This window comes from Lampris incognitus, chromosome 6, assembly GCF_029633865.1.
Source record: "Lampris incognitus isolate fLamInc1 chromosome 6, fLamInc1.hap2, whole genome shotgun sequence".
Taxonomy (NCBI): Eukaryota; Metazoa; Chordata; class Actinopteri; order Lampriformes; family Lampridae; genus Lampris; species Lampris incognitus.
In genome coordinates this window covers 33,109,640-33,131,203 of record NC_079216.1, presented here as the reverse complement: position 1 = coordinate 33,131,203, position 21,564 = coordinate 33,109,640, and the positions used below count along the sequence as shown (strand labels likewise).

Sequence of the window (21,564 nt, the reverse complement as noted above, 5' to 3'; positions counted from 1 at the left end):
CCCTTTTGTATCTGTCCAAGTCAGAGAGTACTGCTGGCATCGTGTGTGGCTGCCATTTCTCCCTCTCGGAGCCCCCCTCCCCATCCACCCCTGTATGTCTGTGTTAGGTTTATCTGTCGTCTTGTTTCACCCCGTTTATTGTAAAGCGACTTTGAGTATTAGAAAAGCGCTATATAAGATTGATTTTTTTATTATTATTATTATTATTATTATAAGGTACAGTAATATTAAGTCCTTGTGATATGACGAAGTGCAGAGTATGCCCCTTATTGTGGGTGGGTCCAGAAACATGTTGAGTGAGGGCAAATGCCTCCAGTACCATACAAAGGCTGTTGTATAGTAGAATTTCATTCCATTATCCAAGCCGCTTACCTGAATTCGGGGTCGCGGGATGCTGGAGCGTATCCCAGCAGTCATTGGGCAGCAGACAGAGAGACACCCTGGACAGGCCGCCAGTCCATCACAGGGCTGACACATTCCCACCTAGGGACAATTTAGCATGGCCGATTCACCTGTGACCTACATGTCTTTGGACTGTGGGAGGAAACCAGAGCACCTGGAAGAAACCCGCACAGACACGGGGAGAACATGCAAACTCCACACAGAGGATGACCTGGGATGACCCCCACAGTGGAACAACCCCGGGGTTCGAACCCAGGACCTTCTTGCTGTCAGGCAACCACAGTAACCACGGCACCACAGTGCTGCCCTTGTATGGTAGAATGGTAGAATGAATCACGCAACTGCACTGATGTATCTAACAACATTCCTCAAATTAAGGCAAGCTGAACATAAGGAAAAAAATATTCCCGTGTTACCTCCGGCTTGGTCGGGCATCCCTACAGTCACAATTGGTCGTGTCTGCGGTTGGGAAACTGGATGTGGGTATGTGTCCTGGTCGCTGCACTAGCGCCTCTTCTGGTCAGTCGGGGCGCCTGTCCGAGGAGGAGGGGGAACTGGGGGGAATAACGTGATCCTCCCACATGCTACGTCCCCCTGGCGAAACTCCTCATTGTCAGGTGAAAAGAAGCGGCTGGCAACTCCACATGTATCAGAGGAGGCATGTGGTATTCTGCAGCCCTCCCCAGATTGGCAGAGTGGGTGGAGCAGTGACCGGGATGGCTCGGAAGATTGGGGTAATTGGCTGGATACAATTGGGGGGGGGGGAAATATTAACATACTTTTTTATTTCATTCATTTCTGAACTCATCCACCCTCCATGTTGGGAAAGCAGGCTTGAGTTAATATATTTAAACTGACTTTTACTTCTAGTCTAGTTGTTCGCCTCTCCCCTTTCTCCCAGTGCCATCCTAAGGCATTGCCTATATGTAACGAAAGTTACTCATGCAAGGAGCAGTTTAAGCAGTTTCTTGCTGCCTGGAGTGGGCTGTACCAGCAGCACTGGGTCCATACCCAGTAAGTGGGGAGAGACATGAGCTGAAGGGGGGGGGCAGTCGGTCCTAGTAGTCAGCATGCCCTGTAATGCTGACTGGAGGGAGATTGCCCTTGGTTTGTTAATGTAAGTGGGGACTTTTGGTGTCACATATATCTCGTCAATCCCTTTTATCTGCATCCTTACCTTGCATGAGATATCTCTGAGAGGTGGGGGGGGGGCAGGGAATTATCCATGGTGTTGTCCTTGTTTTGCTCGGTAGGAAAGATTGTTCTGTTTTCCAGATTTTCCTGACCCTTTCCAAATACCAGCAGTGGGGTGCTGGAGGCCATAGGTTAGGTTGACAGTAAGCAAGTGGACCCCCCACTCTGTTTAAGTGAACCCCATCCATTCTGAAACGGTTTCGTTGCTCCCAGAACAGGTTAAAATTGTCAATGAAGTTCAGTTTTTGAGCAGTGCATGTGGAGGAAAGCCAGGTATGTAATGCCAGCAAGTGGCTGAAACATTCAATTCCTTTCCCTAAAGTGGGGGTTGGACCAGAAACAAATGTCTGAGCTGGGACTTGTTGTAGAACGTCCATGAAGTGTATGAAGTCCCTTTTTAATAGCTCTGAGCCATTTGTCATTCCATGACAAGTGTAATTTGTTCCAACATGCACAATAAGTGTGTCTGTGCCCGGATGGACAAATGGTTCAAATATTTGTGGCAGTGTTTGAACCATGTGACTAACCATAGCATTGGGTAGGTGGACAGTTTTCAAAACTTCGCTTTTGACATTTCTTCTAATATGGTCACCTACCAGCAGAGTCTTTGGTTTGATGCCTTGTTTATCTTGGTTAACTTCTTTTTCGGATGTCAGGTGCATGTTCTGCTGTGATACTGTCTTTTTTGATGACATGACATTAGCTTTAGTGGCTATTGATCTGTTGTTTACCTCCAGGTGCTGCCGAGAGATGCTCCTCAAGGGCTTAGCCGTATCACGGGCCGTGGCTGCACAGGTCTCGGCATTAGTTTCTGAGCTAGTGGTGGTAATGCTAGCTGTAGCATTACCATTGTGCTCACTGACAGGCAGCTCATCCAAAATAATAAACCTGTTCCCCAGCTGAACCTCTGGTGAGACATTAGTGGAACTATGCTTGTTGTGTCTGACTGTTCTTTTTCCCCGGACAACATCTGTCCAGAGCTCAGGTTTTGAGACTGCATGGGTAGAACTGGTCTTTGGTCTTGCTCCCCAGTTTAACCAATAGCACATATCCAGATCCATTGTGGTGTTCAAGCGGGTTTGGGTGGGACCAGGTAACAGTGTCCGCATAGTCATCGGCATGGGGCTCATTATGTCCGAAAGCTGCTTCGCAATGCGCTTCATGTCCCTGGTTCGGATTGCTAGCTGGTTCCACGACATCAGCTAGGTAAGCAGCAATCAGAGAGTCAATAAGTTTTACGTCCCGTTGTATTTGGTAGCACATAGAGATCTTTTTTCTAGCTCTGTGATTTTCTGGCTGAGTGTTGCACAGCTGGTGCATTCAGTGGAGGGAGAGGAGAGAGAGGAGGTATTTTCCCAAAGCAAAACAAAGCCTCCAGCTGTAAAGAATATCCACAAAGAAAAGCCACTCTGGTTCACAAGAACAGCGGGACTCATTGCATTTCAGCCTCAGTGCCATGGACAGACAGTCTATAGACAGTGTCTTCTCTTCAAAAGGAGTAAATCTGAAAACTCCTTGAAAACCGTGGTCACTTTTACAAATAATCTAGTTGTTGAGTACTGCTCATGGAGAAGTAGCAAAAAAGTAAGAAAACTTGGGAAGTCAAAGAGCAAAACGGAGCGCAAGAGCAAAAACATCTGCACTGTAGTGTGAGCAGAAGCAAGAGAGTGCACAAGCCATTCTGAACTTCATACAGAACCTGTAATGCCAAACTCCACTACATTGTTTCATAGAATGATACTGTATGCGATTAATAACTGTATGCAGCTGGATAGCTCAGTAGATAATCCTGATCTCTGGCTTTCCTGCCAGAGATCAGGATTATCTACTGAGCTAATTCAAACCCTGGGTGGGGCGAGTCTCCAGTAAGAGTCCCTGGCTTAGACTCATAATGCTATATAAGCCAACAACCTCTCAGATGTACACTACCATTCAAAAGTTTGGGATCACATTGAAATGTCCATATTTTTGAAGGAAAAGCACTGTACTGTTCAATGAAGATAACTTTAAACTAGTCTTAACTTTAAAGAAATACACTCTATACATTGCTAATGTGGTAAATGACTATTCTAGCTGCAAATGTCTGGTTTTTGGTGCAATATCTACATAGGTGTATAGAGGCCCATTTCAAGCAACTATCACTCCAGTGTTCTAATGGTACAATGTGTTTGCTCATTGGCTCAGAAGGCTAATTGATGATTGGAAAACCCTTGTGCAATCATGTTCACACATCTGAAAACAGTTTAGCTCGTTACAGAAGCTACAAAACTGACCTTCCTTTGAGCAGATTGAGTTTCTGGAGCATCACATTTGTGGGGTCAATTAAACGCTCAAAATGGCCAGAAAAAGAGAACTTTCATCTGAAACTCGACAGTCTATTCTTGTTCTTAGAAATGAAGGCTATTCCATGCGAGAAATTGCTAAGAAATTGAAGATTTCCTACACCGGTGTGTACTACTCCCTTCAGAGGACAGCACAAACAGGCTCTAACCAGAGTAGAAAAAGAAGTGGGAGGCCGCGTTGCACAACTGAGCAAGAAGATAAGTACATTAGAGTCTCTAGTTTGAGAAACAGACGCCTCACAGGTCCCCAACTGGCATCTTCATTAAATAGTACCCGCAAAACACCAGTGTCAACATCTACAGTGAAGAGGCGGCTGCGGGATTCTGGGCTTCAGGGCAGAGTGGCAAAGAAAAAGCCATATCTGAGACTGACCAATAAAAGAAAAAGATTAAGATGGGCAAAAGAACACAGACATTGGACAGAGGAAGACTGGAAAAAAGTGTTGTGGACGGATGAATCCAAGTTTGAGGTGTTTGGATCACAAAGAAGAACGTTTGTGAGACGCAGAACAAATGAAAAGATGCTGGAAGAATGCCTGACGCCATCTGTTAAGCATGGTGGAGGTAATGTGATGGTCTGGGGTTGCTTTGGTGCTGGTAAGGTGGGAGATTTGTACAGGGTAAAAGGGATTCTGAATAAGGAAGGCTATCACTCCATTTTGCAACGCCATGCCATACCCAGTGGACAGCGCTTGATTGGAGCCAATTTCATCCTACAACAGGACAATGACCCTAAACACACCTCCAAATTGTGCAAGAACTATTTAGAGCAGAAGCAGGCAGCTGGTATTCTATCGGTAATGGAGTGGCCAGCGCAGTCACCAGATCTGAACCCCATTGAGCTGTTGTGGGAGCAGCTTGACCGTATGGTACGCAAGAAGTGCCCATCCAACCAATCCAACTTGTGGGAGCTGCTTCTGGAAGCGTGGGGTGCAATTTCTCCAGATTACCTCAACAAATTAACAGCTAGAATGCCAAAGGTCTGCAATGCTGTAATTGCTGCAAATGGAGGATTCTTTGACGAAAGCAAAGTTTGATGTAAAAAAAATCTTATTTCAAATACAAATCATTATTTCTAACCTTGTCAATGTCTTGACTCTATTTTCTATTCATTTCACAACATATGGTGGTGAATAAGTGTGACTTTTCATGTAAAACACAAAATTGTTTGGGTGATCCCAAACTTTTGAACGGTAGTGTATGTATGTTGCTTTGGACAAAAATATTTGCTAAATGAAATTGTAAATTGTAAGCAAGGGAGCCTCTACTGGCAAAACTAAGTAATACCAATATAAAATGCTGTAAAGAAGGAAACCACTAGTATAAGAACTGTACCATCATAACTCAAAACACATTTTCACCTTAATTTGCCTAGGACAATGCCCTCTACTTTCTAAATAGCTGCTAATCTGTTGTTAATTAACACAGGTTCGATCGTGTCTGTGAATGTTCTCATTCATCCAGGTCATGGTTATCCAAAGGAGTTGAATCAAGTGCAACTGGACAATGGTATATATCCGTGAAGACGTTTCGGCTCTCATCCAAGAGGCTTCCTCAGTTCGTGCCTTTCTGACTAGACCAAGCTAATCTGACTGGCTGGTGATGAGACTCAGAATTTATCCTCTAGGAGTCGTTGTCAGAGCTATAGTTGTCCATGGCTCTTTGTGATCCGATGTTTACCAACGCCCGTCGCTAACAGAGCCATAGATATGCGTGGCTCTCCTGTGCTCCGATGTCCAGCCGCGCCCGTCGCCATCGAAGCTATTGATTTGCATTTGTTTAGCAGCGACGGTGGTTGGGGGTGTTAGTTTCGACTTCATTATTCAGTGATCATGAGAGTCGTTGGAGCCGTTAGTGACCGACTGTTGTTCTAGGCTTCTCGAGTCTCCTGGGTAGAGATGAAAGGATAGCATTGTAAGTGGGAGATAGGTGGTGACGCAGACCTCCTTCTCTGTTGAGGGATGGTTTTTCCAGTTTCGCATAGATGGCTTCCTTCACCCCTCTTTCAAACCATCTATCTTCTCTGTCCAAAACGACGGGCGCGGCCAAACATCGGTACACAAAAGAGCCACTCATATCTATGGCTCTGTTAGCGACGGGCGTTGGTAAACATCGGATCACAAAGAGCCACGCATATCAATAGCTCTGACAACGACTCCTACAGCATAAATTCTGAGTCTCATCACCAGCCAGTCAGACTAGCTTGGTCTAGTCAGAAAGGCACGAACTGAGGAAGCCTCTTGGATGAGAGGCGAAACGTCTTCACGGATATATACCAAGTCCAGTTGCACTTGATTCAACTCCTTTGGACAGGTTCGATCATTGCATTTCATTAATTGATATTTTCCTCACAGAATTTTATTAAGGTTTAAATTCTTATTAATTTACTTGTTTTATTTTCTCTTCATTCGGTTTTTTTTTATCTATCATTACCTACTTTTTATCTGTGTACTTTGAAAATTTAAAGCACATTTTGTTCCAGTTCAACACAGAATGTGCAACATAAATTTTTGATTGATTGATTGATCCCATTTGACATTTTCTGCTCTGAGAGCATTCAGAATTCAGAGCCAACCAAAAGTACTTGGGTGGGTTATATAAAGCAACAAAGTTTACACTGAAGGGAGGCGCTTTTCTGAAATGTTATCAATTTATCCATATATTTGTACAATTTTAAATAATCAAAAATAATCACAAATTGTCACCATGACTGAGTCTTCTAAACATCATTTTGCCAGTGTTTCCTACAGCTGTTACACACTCAGTTCAAATGATCATTATTGTATTATATCAAATGCTTTTTATCCTCAGTATCTTCCTAAATAAGCTGAAATTTCACAAAAATAAAGATAAGTGAACCATCAAACCAAATGAAATTGTGTAACACTGTTAGCTTCTTTTGGCTGAGAACCACTTCATAAATCAGCCTGAGTTTTTTTTTTATGATGTGCCCGTTTTTTACTTGTAGCTTGTGAGAAAGCCTAAATCTTGCCTCTGGCTCTTTCCTTTGCAAGTCGAATGAAAAAGTTTTTTAAGTTAATCTTTATTCTTGGTTTTAGCTGGAATGCATCTAAAGAATGCCTTGTTTTAAAAGGGAAAAGCTGTCATAACACCGAACCTTCAGCTACCATTGGTGGTTGCAAGAAAAAACACTCATTGCTATAGAGACATTCTTTGATTTATTCATTCTTAGTTGCAAGAGGCTAAGTTAATTGCAAATCATTCTATTTTATTCTATCAGTATCCTCTTTAGAGTCATTATTACAGGGGTCAAAGAAATTTAGATATTGAACCATCTGACATAAAATTAGGGTCCCTAGAAAACAGAATAATTAAAGCTGTCACAAGGAGTTTTTCACTGATAATTTATCGGTCTCAACTTAATTTTGTTGCCTCTGTATGACTGACATAACCACATGAAACAATCAGTGAAAAATAAATTAATTCTATATAATGAATCAAGATGTTTGTCTCTTTGGACAGATTTTCCACAAAAATATAATAATAATAATAATAATCATGATCTTGAGCTTGTTTGCAGCTGCTCGGCCATGGAAATCCATTTCATGAAGCTCCCGACAAAAGTGTTCTCATTCTGATGAGGCAGTTTGTTACTTGGTAGTGAGTGTTACAACCGAGGACAGATGATTTTTATGCGCTACATGCTTCAGCACTCAGTGGTCCCATTCTGTGGTTTTGTGTGGCCTACTGCTTTGCAGCTGAGATGTTGTTGCTCCCATATGTTTCCACTTCACAATAACAGCACGTACAGTTGACCAGGGCAGATCAAGCAGGGCAGAAATTTGACGAACTGACTTGTTGGAAAGGTGACATCCTATGACAGGGCCACGTTGAAAGTCACTGAATGCTTCATTATGACCTATTCTACTGACAATGTTTATCTATAGAGATTACATGGCTGCATGCTTGATTTAATGCATCTACCAGCAATGGCTATGGCTGAAATAGCCAAATCCACTCATTAAAAGAGGTGTCCACATACTTTTGGCCATTTAGTCTACATTACCTCATTGCCAAGTGTCTTACAAACAGCTGTTTTTCTAAATTATCACCACATCTCTCTCTTCTCTTCGCAACAAATGCATAGGCTACCAAAAGATTAATGTACATCTTTGCAACAAGAGGCATTGTCTATGCAAATTGAAGTCGTTCCTCTGTGAAACACTTCTGCTTTTGTCCACAAGTGTGCACAAAGTCAAAAATCAGATTCCTCATAGTAGCTTTAAACTAAAATGAGAAACAATGAATTCTGATTTTGTTCCCTCAAATGAAAAATTCCTGCCAAGATCGTATTGACTGCGCAGAAGCTGCTGTGCCTGAGAAGAAAAGCATGAGCTTCTAATGTGATATTGCCACTGGGACTGTGATATGTTATATGTACCATGCTTAATATTTTCTTATGGACAAACAGGGATTTTGATACATACATTGGTCATACAATGTATAAATAATACATAGAATATATAGCATAGGGTTGATTTAGGTTTGATTTAGTGAGCCAACCTGTAGGCTGTTTAGTTACAGGATGGCCCATGTGAAGTTTATTTGGTCATTTTTATATCTTTCTCCTCTAGGCTCTTTCTTTGATTGTGCTTCCCTTTATTCCTGCATCCAACCTCTTCTTCCCCGTGGGTTTTGTCGTGGCAGAGAGGGTGCTTTATGTACCCAGTATGGGCTTCTGTGTGCTCGTGGCACATGGTTTCCGAATTGTCTCGAGTAAAGGGTGAGTGCTTGTCCAAAATTATCCTCCTTTGAAACCGCTTTTTCACTACATTAACTGTTATGTTGGGTGTCTTCATTAAAGGGGCTTAAAAGCATGTTTCACTTGTCTTTTAGAAAGAAAAATTTACTTTTTCTCTTTTGAATCTCTGATCACACCTTATGGGTATCATGAATGATAAACAAGACATCTATGTGTGATATGTTTTTGACAAGTTTAGTTTTCTCTGGTTCTTGTGAGCGTCTGCAATTTTAATTTGTCCTTTGATAAATGATGTCTTCATGCATATTCAATAATACATATGTACATAACACAAAAGATTAACATTGCTTTGTCACTTAGAGTACAAAGCATGCTGGTCCGACACAGAAAATCACCTTTACTGTGAACTATTATATATCTGAGTGATTTGAGAATTTTTATACCTTACAGAACCAAAGTAATTCAGATGGTAAGAAAAAAATGTAAGTTCTTTTTTTCTCTTTAGACATTTAAAAAAGATTTCCTGGATAATTATTGGAGTGCTACTTACCACACATGCAGTGAAAACCTTCAACAGAAATTGGGATTGGGAGTCTGAGTACACACTATTTACTTCTGCCCTAAAGGTAGGAATCCCAATTTGGTCCACAATGCCAGCTTATTTTGGAATTATGTCCCTCATACCTTGGAACCTTTCCCCTGTCATTAAAGAAATGTAATAATCTTTTAAAGGTTAATGGATGCTTATTGTCTTCCAAATGACAGGAATCAGTCTTTTTTTTCCATATCATCCATTGCAAAACAAAACAAGACTGTTCGTTTTTTGTCAATTGTCCACCATTTCAGGTCAACAAGAATAATGCCAAGCTGTGGAATAACGTTGGGCATGCACTAGAGAACCAAAATAATTATGAAAAAGCCTTGCAGTATTTCCTTCAGGCTACCCGAGTCCAGCCAGGTAAGAAAGGCATATCATCTCCTGAACTCCTACAGTATAATGGATGATGTGATGATATCACATGGTAAATCAAATGTAAAGTCAGTTCTGCGAGGGATTGATTATTTATTTTGCATTGTGCAAACTGGCTCATTGACATGTGCCTTTCCAGTTGTAAAAGAACCCCTGCAAGCTCTGAGTGTTTGCTTTCAGGCTGATGAAAAACAGTGCATAAATGAGAAAAGTATCAGCACGATAAAATGGTTCTGTTACTGTCTTAAATATTATTGTTTCTGGCTGCTTTGACAACTATCATAACTCCCAGGGAATCATGTGAAAAATTGATCTTTGTTTTAAGATTTACTGAGTGTATAAATTATTTAAACAATACATTCTATCTTTGACCAGATGAAGAGCAGAATCCCATATAAGTTTCACCTTCTTAAGTCAGCACTGATAGCAGACTTTGGGAGAGGTTTAGAGAAAACTGGAGGGAGAAAGATTAAAAAGATTAGGCCTCAAAACAGTTTAGACGGGGCGTCTGGGTAGCGTAGCAATTTAGTCCGTTGCCTACCAACACGGGGATCACTGGTTCAAATCCCCTTGTTACCTCCAGCTCAGTCGGGTGTCCCTACAGACACAATTGGCCGTGTCTGCGGGTGGGAAGCCGGATATGGGTATGTGCCTCTGGTCGGTTGGGGTGCCTGTTCGGGGGGGACTGGGGGGAATAGCATGATCCTCCCATGCGCTACATCCCGCTGGCGAAACTCCTCACTGTCAGGTGAAAAGAAGCGGCTGGTGACTCCACATGTATTGGAGGAGGCATGTGGTAGTCTGCAGCCCTCCCCAGATCAGCAGATGAGTCGGAGCAGTGACCGGGATGGCTCGGGAGAGTGGGGTAATTGGCCAAGTATAATTGGGGAGAAGAAGGGGGAAAATTAAAAAAACAAAACAGTTTAGCCACAGGGGAATGGGGCTAAGAATTTTTAGTTTGTGGACAGTTAAGGCATGGGTCTAAGAATTGTAATTTTATGTAAATTGTGATATTAACGGAAAGAATTCATGGGTATCAGAGAAACATAGGGAGGATTCTTTCAAATGATTTGAGTTGAAATGCAGTGCTTCACAAAGCTTGATTTGCAAACGCAGAAACATTGATCAATATTTCTGAAAAAACAAAAGTTTATAAATCATTTATTCACTTTTCTCCCCCAGGCTGGAAATTTCACTTCACGCATTAAGTGAATGGCAAGATGTCGCATTATGTATGATTCCAAAAGTCATACAGTGTGCTGTGGTGATTGGGTTCACTTGATGGATCACATTATTTGAGTCTTGATATGGATATCTGAGGAGTAGAAAAAACAAACTGGGCCTCTCCCAATCACGTCTGTTTTGTTTTTTCTTGCAAACCAAAATGCTTTGCAAAATGAAAAAAAGCTTAGAGCTCTATTGTTGTTGTTTTTTTTATGACATGATGCACTTGTTTGTGCTTGCGGTGTTCTCAGTGTTGTGACGCAGCTCGGGTTTTTTTGAGCACAAGTGCAAGACGAACAAGTATTTCACCTTTTCAGATGCAGCAGCAATGCTGATCACATATCATCAAAATGTCAGTCACCAACAACAAAGATGAATTTTGTCTGTGTACAATAACCCTATTTTGTGATGTATGATTAATCTTCACCAGATAATAATTAGACCGAAGTATATTTGAAAATTGTCCGATACTAACCGAAGTTCCTAACCTATATGATATTATTCTCTATGGATTCTCCTTGCTTATAAAATCTTGTACTCACGAGGTATTTAAATTTATTTTTCATAAACATTTTTTTTATCATTTTGCATTTCACATATTAATGTTTGGTAAAATAAAGGCGTGTTTCCTTTGATGTCCATTTTTCAGTTAATCTGTAAAAATAGGTAACCAAATCAAACTCTTCCCTCTGTCAAATTTACTTTTCTCTGCAACCATTTCTCCTGCTTTTTCCATGCTTTTTTCAGTGTGCTGCTTATGTTTTGGAATGGCCCCTGAGGATGCAGAAAGTTTGTTGTCTGCTGAAACACAGACATTTTTCTCATCTCACCACCACCCAATGAGAATATCCTGGTTTTCTAATTGCAAGTTTTGTTTATCAGAATTAACACTTTTAGCTGTTTGCCATTCACTCTGGTTACCAGAAGAAGCCGTTGTGAGGATCATGAAAAGTAATGTAGATTTTATTGACCGACAGCAACTTTGACAAGTATTCAACCCCCTGCAACCCCACCCCACCATCTTTGTTTCGTTATATAACGATTATTTACTGTAGATTTAATTTGAATATTTTTGACAATAATCAACAGCAAAATACTCAGTAATACCACCAAACTACACCAAATTAATAATAATAACAACAACAACAATTACATTTATATAGCACATTATCTGGACACCCAAAGCACTTCACATTGAAGGGGGTAACTCACTTCAACCATCACCAATGTGTAGCACCACCTGGGTGATGTACAGCAGCCATTTTGCACCAGAACGCCCACCACACATCAGCTTGAGGTGGAGAAGGAGGAGTCATTGAGCCAGTTACACAGGGGGATGATTAGGTGTCCAGATAGAGAGAGCCAGATTGGGAATTTTGCAAGGACACCAGGGAATAGGGTTACCAACATTCTATACCAGTAAAACGGGACAGGAGGGACGGGAGGGCAGGGGTAATCAAGAAAAAAATGCCAGAGTAACAGCCTACATGATGCTTTGTATAGGTAGCCCAGAGCCTTATATAATAATAATAATAAACTTTTATTTGTATAGCATTTTTCATACAAACAATGTAGCCCAATGTGATTTTATATTTCAACACAGAAGATAGTATAGTAGGCTAAAGATATAGAGTAAACATATGTCTGTTAAAAATATATCCATACATGTCATAATAATAATAATTGTGTACTTTTTGCTGTTAAGCTTGTTACAGTCCATGCTGTTGTAGCTCAGTCCGTGTTTAACTGTATGATATACAGATGAAATCTCGCAGGCAGCAACTTTGTCATTTTCAGTAGTAGTCGTGGCGAAGAACTTGCTAATGCTAGATGCACCTTTAGCTTATGTAGTCCTCTTGTGTGTGGTGGCATGTTGTTTCACGTCGTTTTCTCCTCGGTGGCTGATCAAAAATTCCCAACGACACAGGTTGCAGAAAACTCTAGCCAAATCACCACTGACTTAACCCAATTATACTTCTCTTCCCACTGCTTATTTTGTGTACACAATCTTTTATTTTACGGTGGGCCTGAATCGCCATCTACACTTGCGCTCATTTTTCCCAACAGGATCGAGAGGAAGAGACGAGTAAGTTACACATACGAGCCAGTTAGTTTAAAATTATGCTTCTTTCCAACTGAGCGCCACCCATCGGTATTCCCACACAGCACACATAGGCCAGATTTAAAGGCAGTATACGTGTATATATATATAAAATATTTTTTAAATCATTCAGATACGGGACAAATGTCATCCCGTATGGGATGAACAACTTTTGATCTAAATACGGGGCGTCCCGCCTAATACGGGACAGTTGGCAACCCTACCAGGTAACCCCCTACTCTTTGCGATAAGGGCCATGGGATCTTTAATGACCACAGTGAGTCACGACCTCATTTTAACGTCTCATCCGAAGGACAGAAATAAATCTAAATTAATTTCAAATATTAAACAGAAAATACTTGATTCAATAAATATTAGTAAGCCTTGAGTCAATATTTAGTGGAGACATCTTTGGCAGCAATTACAGTCCTGAGTCTATTATAAGCTTCAACGTAGCACATGTGGACGCTGCAATATTGTTTATTCTACTTTGCAAATTGCTCAAGCCCTATCAAGTTGGATTTCAACTTGGAGCAAACAGCAAAAATTTAAATCCTGCCACAAATTCTTGATTGAATTGATGTCCAGGGTCTGGCTTGGTCACTCCAGTACATGTTTTCTTTTTAAGTCACTCCTGAGTGGCTTTGTGTTTTGTCATTGTTCTACTGTAAGTTGAATATTGTCCAAGCTGCAATTCTCTGACTACAGCAGTTTTTCAACCTATTCCTATGCTTAACAGCATTTATTTTACCCTCTATTTTTACAAGTGTCACAGACCCTGCTGTAGCATCCCCACAGCATGATGCTGCCTTTATTCTACAAACCCCAATTCCAATGAAGTTGGGATGTTGTGTAAAACATAGATAAAAACAGAATACAATGATTTGCAAATCCTTATCGACCTATATTCAATTGAATACACTACAAAGACAATATATTTAATGTGCAAACTGATAAACTATTGTTTTTTTGCAAATATTCACTCATTTTGAATTTGATGCCTGCAACACGTTCCAAAAAAGCTGGGACAGGGGCATGTTCACCCCTGTGTTACATCACCTTTCCTTTTAACAACACTCAATAAGCGTTTGGGAACTGAGGACACTAATTGTTGAAGCTTTGTAGGTGGAATTCTTTCCCATTCTTCTTGATGTACGACTTCAGTTGCTCAACAGTCCAGGGTCTCTGTTGTTGTATTCTGCGCTTCATAATGCGCCACACATTTTCAATGGGAGACAGATCTGGACTGCAGGCAGGCCAGTCTAGAACGCGCACTCTTTTACTACGAAGCCACGCTGTTGTAACACGTGCAGAATGTGGCTTGGCATTGTCTTGCTGAAATAAGCAGGGACGTCCCTGAAAAAGACGTCGCTTGGATGGCAGCATATGTTGCTCAAAACCTGTATGTACCTTTCAGCATTAATGGTGCCTTCACAGATGTGCAAGTTACCCATGATGCCATGGGCACTAACACACCCCCATACCATCACAGATGCTGGCTTTTGAACGTTGCACTGATAACAATCTGTATGGTCCTTTCCCTCTTTAGTCCGGAGGACACGACGTCCATGATTTCCAAAAACAATTTGAAATGTGGACTCGTCAGACCACAGCACACTTTTCCACTTTGCGTCAGTCCATCTCAGATGAGCTCGGGCCCAGAGAAGCCGGCAGCGTTTCTGGGTGTTATTGATATATGGCTTTTGCTTTGCATGGTAGAGTTTTAACTTGCACTTGTAGATGTGGCGACGAACTGTGTTAACTGACAATGGTTTTCCCAAGTGTTCCTGAGCCCACATGGTAATATCCTTTACAGAATGATGTCGGTTTTTAATGCAGTGCCGCCCGAGGGATCGAAGGTCACAGGCGTTAAATGTTGGTTTTCGGCCTTGCCGCTTACGTGCAGAGATTTCTCCGGATTCTCTGAATCTTTTGATGATATTATGGACTGTAGATGATGAAATCCCTAAATTCCTTGCAAATGTACGTTGAGGAACGTTGTTCTTAAACTGTTGGACTATTTGCTCATGCAGTTGTTCACAAAGTGGTAAACCTCGCCCCATCCTTGCTTGTGAACGACTGAGCCTTTCGGGGATGCTCCTTTTATACCCAATGACACTCACCTGTTTCTAATTGACCTGTTCACCTGTGGAATGTTCCAAACAGGTGTTTTTTGGGCATTCCTCAACTTTCCCAGTCTTATGTTGCCCCTGTCCCAGCTTCTTTGGAACGTGTTGCAGGCATCAAATTCAAAATGAGTGAATATTTGCAAAAAACAATAAAGTTTATCAGTTTGAACATTAAATATCTTGTCTTTGTAGTGTATTCAATTGAATATAGGTCGAAAAGGATTTGCAAATCATTGTATTCTGTTTTTAATCACATTTTACAGAACGTCCCTACTTCATTGGAATTGGGGTTTGTAACATATTGCTTAGCTAAAGGCCAAAACACGAAGATCAGGCCTGAACATACAACCTTTACATTTGTCTGACACATTTTCTGGCAGACACTGAGATTTCATCTGAGTTTTTCAGCAACAACTCTCCTTTGCAACACTCCTGTAAAGCATCAAAGTTGTCATAAGCCCCTTTGTGGACTCCATGACAGGTTCCCTCTCATGCAGACACTTAGGTTTTGAAGTTGGACTATTTATGTAATGTCTTTTCCTTTCCATTTCATTTCCTTGTCTTTTTAATTGACAGTACTGTGTTTTGAGGGATAGTCAGTATGTTGGCAATGATTTCACGCACTTCCCGATTGGTGCTCTTCAAGAACCTTTTCTCAGATTTGCTTGGAAATTTGCTTGTTTTCATGCAGTTTTTGTTAGAAAACCTACTAAACAGTTGTGAGACCTAACCGATACAAGTGTATTTGACTTAAAATAAATTTACACACTGCATTTGCACACAGGTCTTTCCATCAAACTGGTTGTGACTTGGGTTTTACCAGATCTGATAAACTCATGCCATAGTAAAATGAGTGAATAATATATATGTATAATTTTTTCCAATCTATATTTTTATAATGCTTGTGTAACCTCACAGCTGATAAATGTAATTGTTCAGTTTTGGTCCTTCAAACTGTCCTGCAGTTGATCTGTCGCATAGAGTTGTTTTGTCACAGTGTTCCTAATGATGTTTATGCACCGTATGATGTTTTTGCAGATGATATTGGTGCCCATATGAACGTGGGAAGAACCTATAAGAACCTGAACAGGTCAAAAGAGGCTGAAGATGCTTACTTGGTTGCCAAATCCCTCATGCCACAGGTACCTGATATAGTTGCATACAGCATGAGAATTTTTTTTTTTAAAGCAAACTTTGTTCTGCTTAAGAACAGTTCATGAGGATACTAGTTTTTTCACCTAACACATCGTCTTCCTTTTAAAAGTCTTTTGACACTCATTGAAACAGTAACGAATATACTCATTCAGGATTGCTACAATAAGATCTCAATGCAATCCTCTCCTGTCACCAGCTACAAACACAAACCGTCTGATTGTCTTCGCTCTGTGAACACATGAGCCGATGCTGCGAAACCATTTTAAGCAAATAAGATAACAGTTTTAGGGAGTACTTTCTTACACAAGACAGCATTGTATGCTTTTGTCAGCCATAATACACACTCACGCTTTAAGTAGGTGCCGTCACATTGGTCGCAATCAAATTCAGAACTTACAGAGTTGGTTGATTTGAATCAGGTATGTAAGTTAGTCTGATAAGACACGATAAGCTAATGATAAGATATGTGGGAAAGCTGTTAGTTTAAAGTCTTATGGGCTGGCAAGGGGCTTATCTTTACATTTGCTGCCACATCCATATTACTGAAACCAGTTATTCAAAAACCCTCCTGGCAGGCAAGTTGTTTTTTGTAAGGATAGGGTTTTCGATAGTGTGTTCTTTCCATATAAAAGTTATTTTCTTTAGGAAACCACCAGAATTGCTCGACTTATTCCAACTCTCCTAAAGTTGTTTTTTTTCGACTGTCACATATTGCATATCAATTCTAAATCAGGAACAAATCTGGACATCCCTGGGAAAATGTAAAGCACACAGCTGTCTGATAGTTGTTTAACATTACATTTAAGCATGAGACCTGAATATCTTCAAGCACCGTTTTGGAATCAAATCATCGCAGTGCTTCTGCATTGTTTCTCTGTTATCACAGTGTAGGAGACTTTAGAAGTCTGTTGAGAGCTTCTAATTTGTATGATTTCCTATACTGAATGAATGGCATCAATTGGGTGTTGAATTCCTGTCAGTGTAACTAGGTTTAGAAAAGCTCTCCAGAGCAAAGGATGACCCATGTTGACCTAAATTAAAAGGTCACATGCTGCCTACTTTCTATGAAGCAGAAATGGAAATGCCAATTAGATTACAAGCTTGAAACAGCTGGTTTTGAGTCTTGCCTGTCCTTGTACAGTCATCACATTGTGCTCCGAAGGCTGGGACAGTATATAGGCCAGATGAAATTTTGTCAAGAGAACGCAAACAAAACTGTTCTTATTCAAACCCCACGGAAAGTTCTTTTCCTTTTCAGCAAACACAGGAGCTTGACCATTATGATTATGGTCACCGTGTTATTGTCATCTCTTGTGAGAGATTTCGGTTCTTGATTTTTAATAGATTTGCAAAAATTTCCAAAAACATTTTTAATTTTTTACTTTGCCATTATGGGGTATTGAATGTAGATTGATGAGCAAAATTGGCAATTTTATTCCTTGAAAATTAAATCTACAGCACAATAAAGTGTGCAAAAAAGTGAAGGGGTCTGAATACTTTCTAAAGCCACTGTATTTATACTAACACTGGCTGCTCCTTCGCCTAGTTTTACAATACACTTGCATCTTTTAGTAATGGGTTGTTGAACATGAACAGGAGCATTTAACTTTACTTGAACTTTACTCATCCCTACAGTTAATCTTGAACGTGAAATAGCAAGCATACATAAACAGTAAAATGATAAAATAGTGAGTACCGTGCAGAAAAAAAATCTAAACACTGACCTGGTAAAACGTAAAGGCAATCGTATCCATTCAGAATATTTACAGATAACAATTGGTAATAAACAAGAACAGAAATTAGACTAAGTGTAGAAATGAGGACAATATCATAAATGTAATACAAAAAGAACTAGAAGTGCCAGCCACAACAAACCCCAACAACTTAGGTCCTGTAGACCTGGTGTTAAATGTGTCTTGGGTGATCCAATTACAAGTGGACAGCGAGACATAATGTTGTTCACAACTAGATTCACAATGCATTTCCACATGTATCTCAGCTAATCACTTGTGATCGGACTTTGCTTCCCCACTCAATATAAACAATAACAACATATATCCCCAGATACCGCGCTCATGATCAAAAGACCAGTGGTAGACAAAACTCAAAACTGTTTCACGGTGAAGTCACACTGAAGCGGTAAATTGATGGTGCCACTCCACTGCTACTCAGCTGTCTGTGGGTGTGTCATTTTGCCAAGAAACATATTTTAAGGTGGCGCAGTGGTTAGCACGGTTGCCTCACAGCAAGAAGGTTCTGGGTTTGAGCCCCGGAGTAGTCCAACCTTGGGGGTCCGTCCCGGGGCATCCTCTGTGTGGAGTTTGCGTGTTCTCCCCGTCTCTGCGTGGGTTTCCTCCAGGTGCTCCGGTTCCCTCCCACAGTCCAAAGACATGTAGATCAGGTGAATCGGCCATACTTAATTGTCCCTAGGTATGAATGTGTGTGTGTGTGTGTGTGTGTCGGCCCTGTGTGATGGCCTGGTGGCCTGTCCAGGGTGTTCCCCCACCTGCCGCCCAATGACTGCTAGGATAGGCTCCAGCATCCCCGTGACCCTGAGAGCAGGATAAGCGGTTTGGATAATGGATGGATGGATAAAATGAAATTATTAAATTAATGAAAAAAGCCTACATAAGATCAACAACTACCCGAGATAGGACAAATATGCATATTAGGAGTGTTGAGATCATTCTGTATATTCTTCATTCACTGGAAATGCTGACAATTTCTGCCACATTGGCATTTGTTTTGTCTGAATCTCTGTCCATTGGCAGAATTAGGCCATGAATGAGTATGTATGTTAACATAGTTGACTGCCTGGTCCTTCAGTGCATCTGGGGATACACTACAAATACATTCCTGACCACCTTCAAATGCGGTCTTTGTGATGAGATCTCTATGCGTCCTCTAATGCATCTCAGGTGTGTTCACACCTGTATTTAGCGCTGTCCACTTGTGATCAGCTCACCCATGATGCATTTTAATGTTGCAAGGTCTGAACCGGGCCTTGAAATCATTCAAGCAGTCAGTTCACTATCAGGTTTGGAATTGTTTTTATACATTATTGAATGGCAAAGTTTTGAAATTGTCATCAATGAGACACTATTTTATTTATCCCCTTGACAGAATAAACATCATAACTGTCAACTTTTAGAGTAGGTGGAAGTGTATAAAATGTACTAGCATGTCAAAAGTCATAATTTCAATGTCATTCATATACTTAATATAATATGAAGATCGCTGATGTTGAGTTTGGTCAAATGTTATGGTCTTAAAACAAACGCCGTACAAGCTTTCATATCTGGAAGTAACAAACAATGGGCCTCATTCATCAGTCATTCATACGTACAAATGTGTTCTTACACACTCATGGAATGTTTTTAGCTCTAAAGATTTTCTGGCAGTCAGCAGCAAAGCCTGATGGTTATTTGTAATTCCTTCCCCCTAACATCTCTTGTCTACCTCTTACAACAAGCAATCACCCAAGCTTGTAAAAAGACATTATTATTAGCCAGTTGGTGTCTACATTCATGGGTTACCCAGGTTCTACACTGGCCTCTGAGACAAACTTCAGGGCTAAAAAATCCCATGGGTGAATAAGAACAAATTTGTACATACAAACAATTGATGAATGAGGCCTATTTTGTCTATAACTGCATTTTCACCCAATTGTTTTTATGCAAATTTTGTTTCAAATAAAAAAGTTCTGGTGGAAATGGAAAATAGCAAATAATATCCCCAAAATTTGCATCAAAGTTTTTGTGCTTGCTTGAGGGAGATGACCTTTTCATTATATGAAAATAAAGGTGATAAATTCTAATGGAAACATATTTGCGAAATAAAAAATGAAATGTGGATAGAACTGATTCTCATGATCAACTGTTTCTTAATTTGACGTGAGCAATAACGGGTGGTAACAGATACCAGTGGACAGAGAAGGAAATAAAAACTTTACTTTGTCTTGTTGCTGCATAATGCAGCTATTTCCCAAGATATATCAGGTGCCTGATACTGATTTATCAAACACTTTAGTATATTTTGCCTTCATCTTTGGAAAGCAATAAATCTGATCATCAGTAAAAATTTGTTCGATATGATTCTGTTCTTGACAGACTGTCAATCTCTCTCAAGGTGTCCAAGGTTTTATTTGCTTGAACAGATCTAATGGAAACACACATTAATCCTCATGGTTTTGGGGTTTTTTTGGGACTAAGTGGAGGTTCAATATTTAATATTTGCTTGTAATTTATTCAGAAATTGGATGCAATAATGACTGATTTTTGTGTTACAACCTTTGGAAATACCAGTATCTGGAATTTTATTAGTCAACATCACTCAAAGAGAGAAGTAGGGATGTCAAATTAAAACCATGTAGAACTTCCTGTCCTCCAGCAGTAATTAAGTAGCTTTCTATAGCCATTTCTGATTATACTGATATAAATATAATTTTCACTTAAGACCTTGGCCCTGAACATAAGAACCTGCTGATCTTCAAAATAATTTAATTTTTAACAGTAGTAATGGATATAATTATATTTTAGAAATAGAAGTATAAATATTATTATTTTGGCCCTAGTTTGAACTAAATTGGAACCTTCCAAGATAGTATTCCAGTCTATATGTATTTTAATTTCATTTGAGGCAATAGTTTTTTTTCTGTTATTTTTTAATGCATGAAAACAAATGAAATGAGACCATAGTTGGTTCTAAACAATAAAAATTGGCAATATTATAAAGGGGGTAAATTAAGGATGAACTTATCTTGATCTTGTATATGATTCCAAATGATACTGCAATTTTATCATAAGGGGTGGCAAAGAACTATCGAGAGGATTGTCGGCTACACTGAGTTGAAGATTTTACAGTCTACCCTTCATATATTAAATTCAGAGAGAAGAAAATGTTTATTATTTATCGTATTATGTACTTAAAAGGCTTTTTAATTTTGATTTAATGCATTTTACTGTGACACCGACTGTCTAAACATGTTAGGAGTAATGCCTACTCTATCATCTATCAGATAATACCTGGCAAGAAGTATGCCACACGTGTGGCCCCTAACCACCTGAACGTGTACATAAACCTGGCTAATCTGATCCGTTCCAATGACTCCCGGCTGGAGGAGGCTGACCAGCTCTACCGGCAAGCAATCAGCATGAGACCAGATTTCAAGCAGGCCTACATCAGCAGGCAAGAACATGAACCTTACACTCTACAGCTTCCCTATGTGTTGAATACTTTTGTTCCTATTTGCTTATATAGGTGGCTCATATTTTGTCATTTTTTTTTAAGTGGTTTTCTAGACTTGCAACCTTGAGCTGTTTAAA

The 21,564-nt window shown here is 40.2% G+C and overlaps 1 protein-coding gene across 1 annotated transcript in view; it reads left to right on the top strand.

The window, feature by feature from the left end:
• The window catches only part of tmtc3 (transmembrane O-mannosyltransferase targeting cadherins 3), a 126,487-nt gene that overhangs the window by 91,156 nt on the left and 13,767 nt on the right, over positions 1-21,564 (top strand). Inside the window, exons 8-12 of the mRNA XM_056281440.1 lie at positions 8,534-8,682; positions 9,167-9,287; positions 9,508-9,619; positions 16,124-16,227; positions 21,258-21,427. Of these exons, the coding sequence (XP_056137415.1) occupies positions 8,534-8,682; positions 9,167-9,287; positions 9,508-9,619; positions 16,124-16,227; positions 21,258-21,427 (656 nt within the window). The remainder of the gene's footprint in view (positions 1-8,533; positions 8,683-9,166; positions 9,288-9,507; positions 9,620-16,123; positions 16,228-21,257; positions 21,428-21,564) is intronic.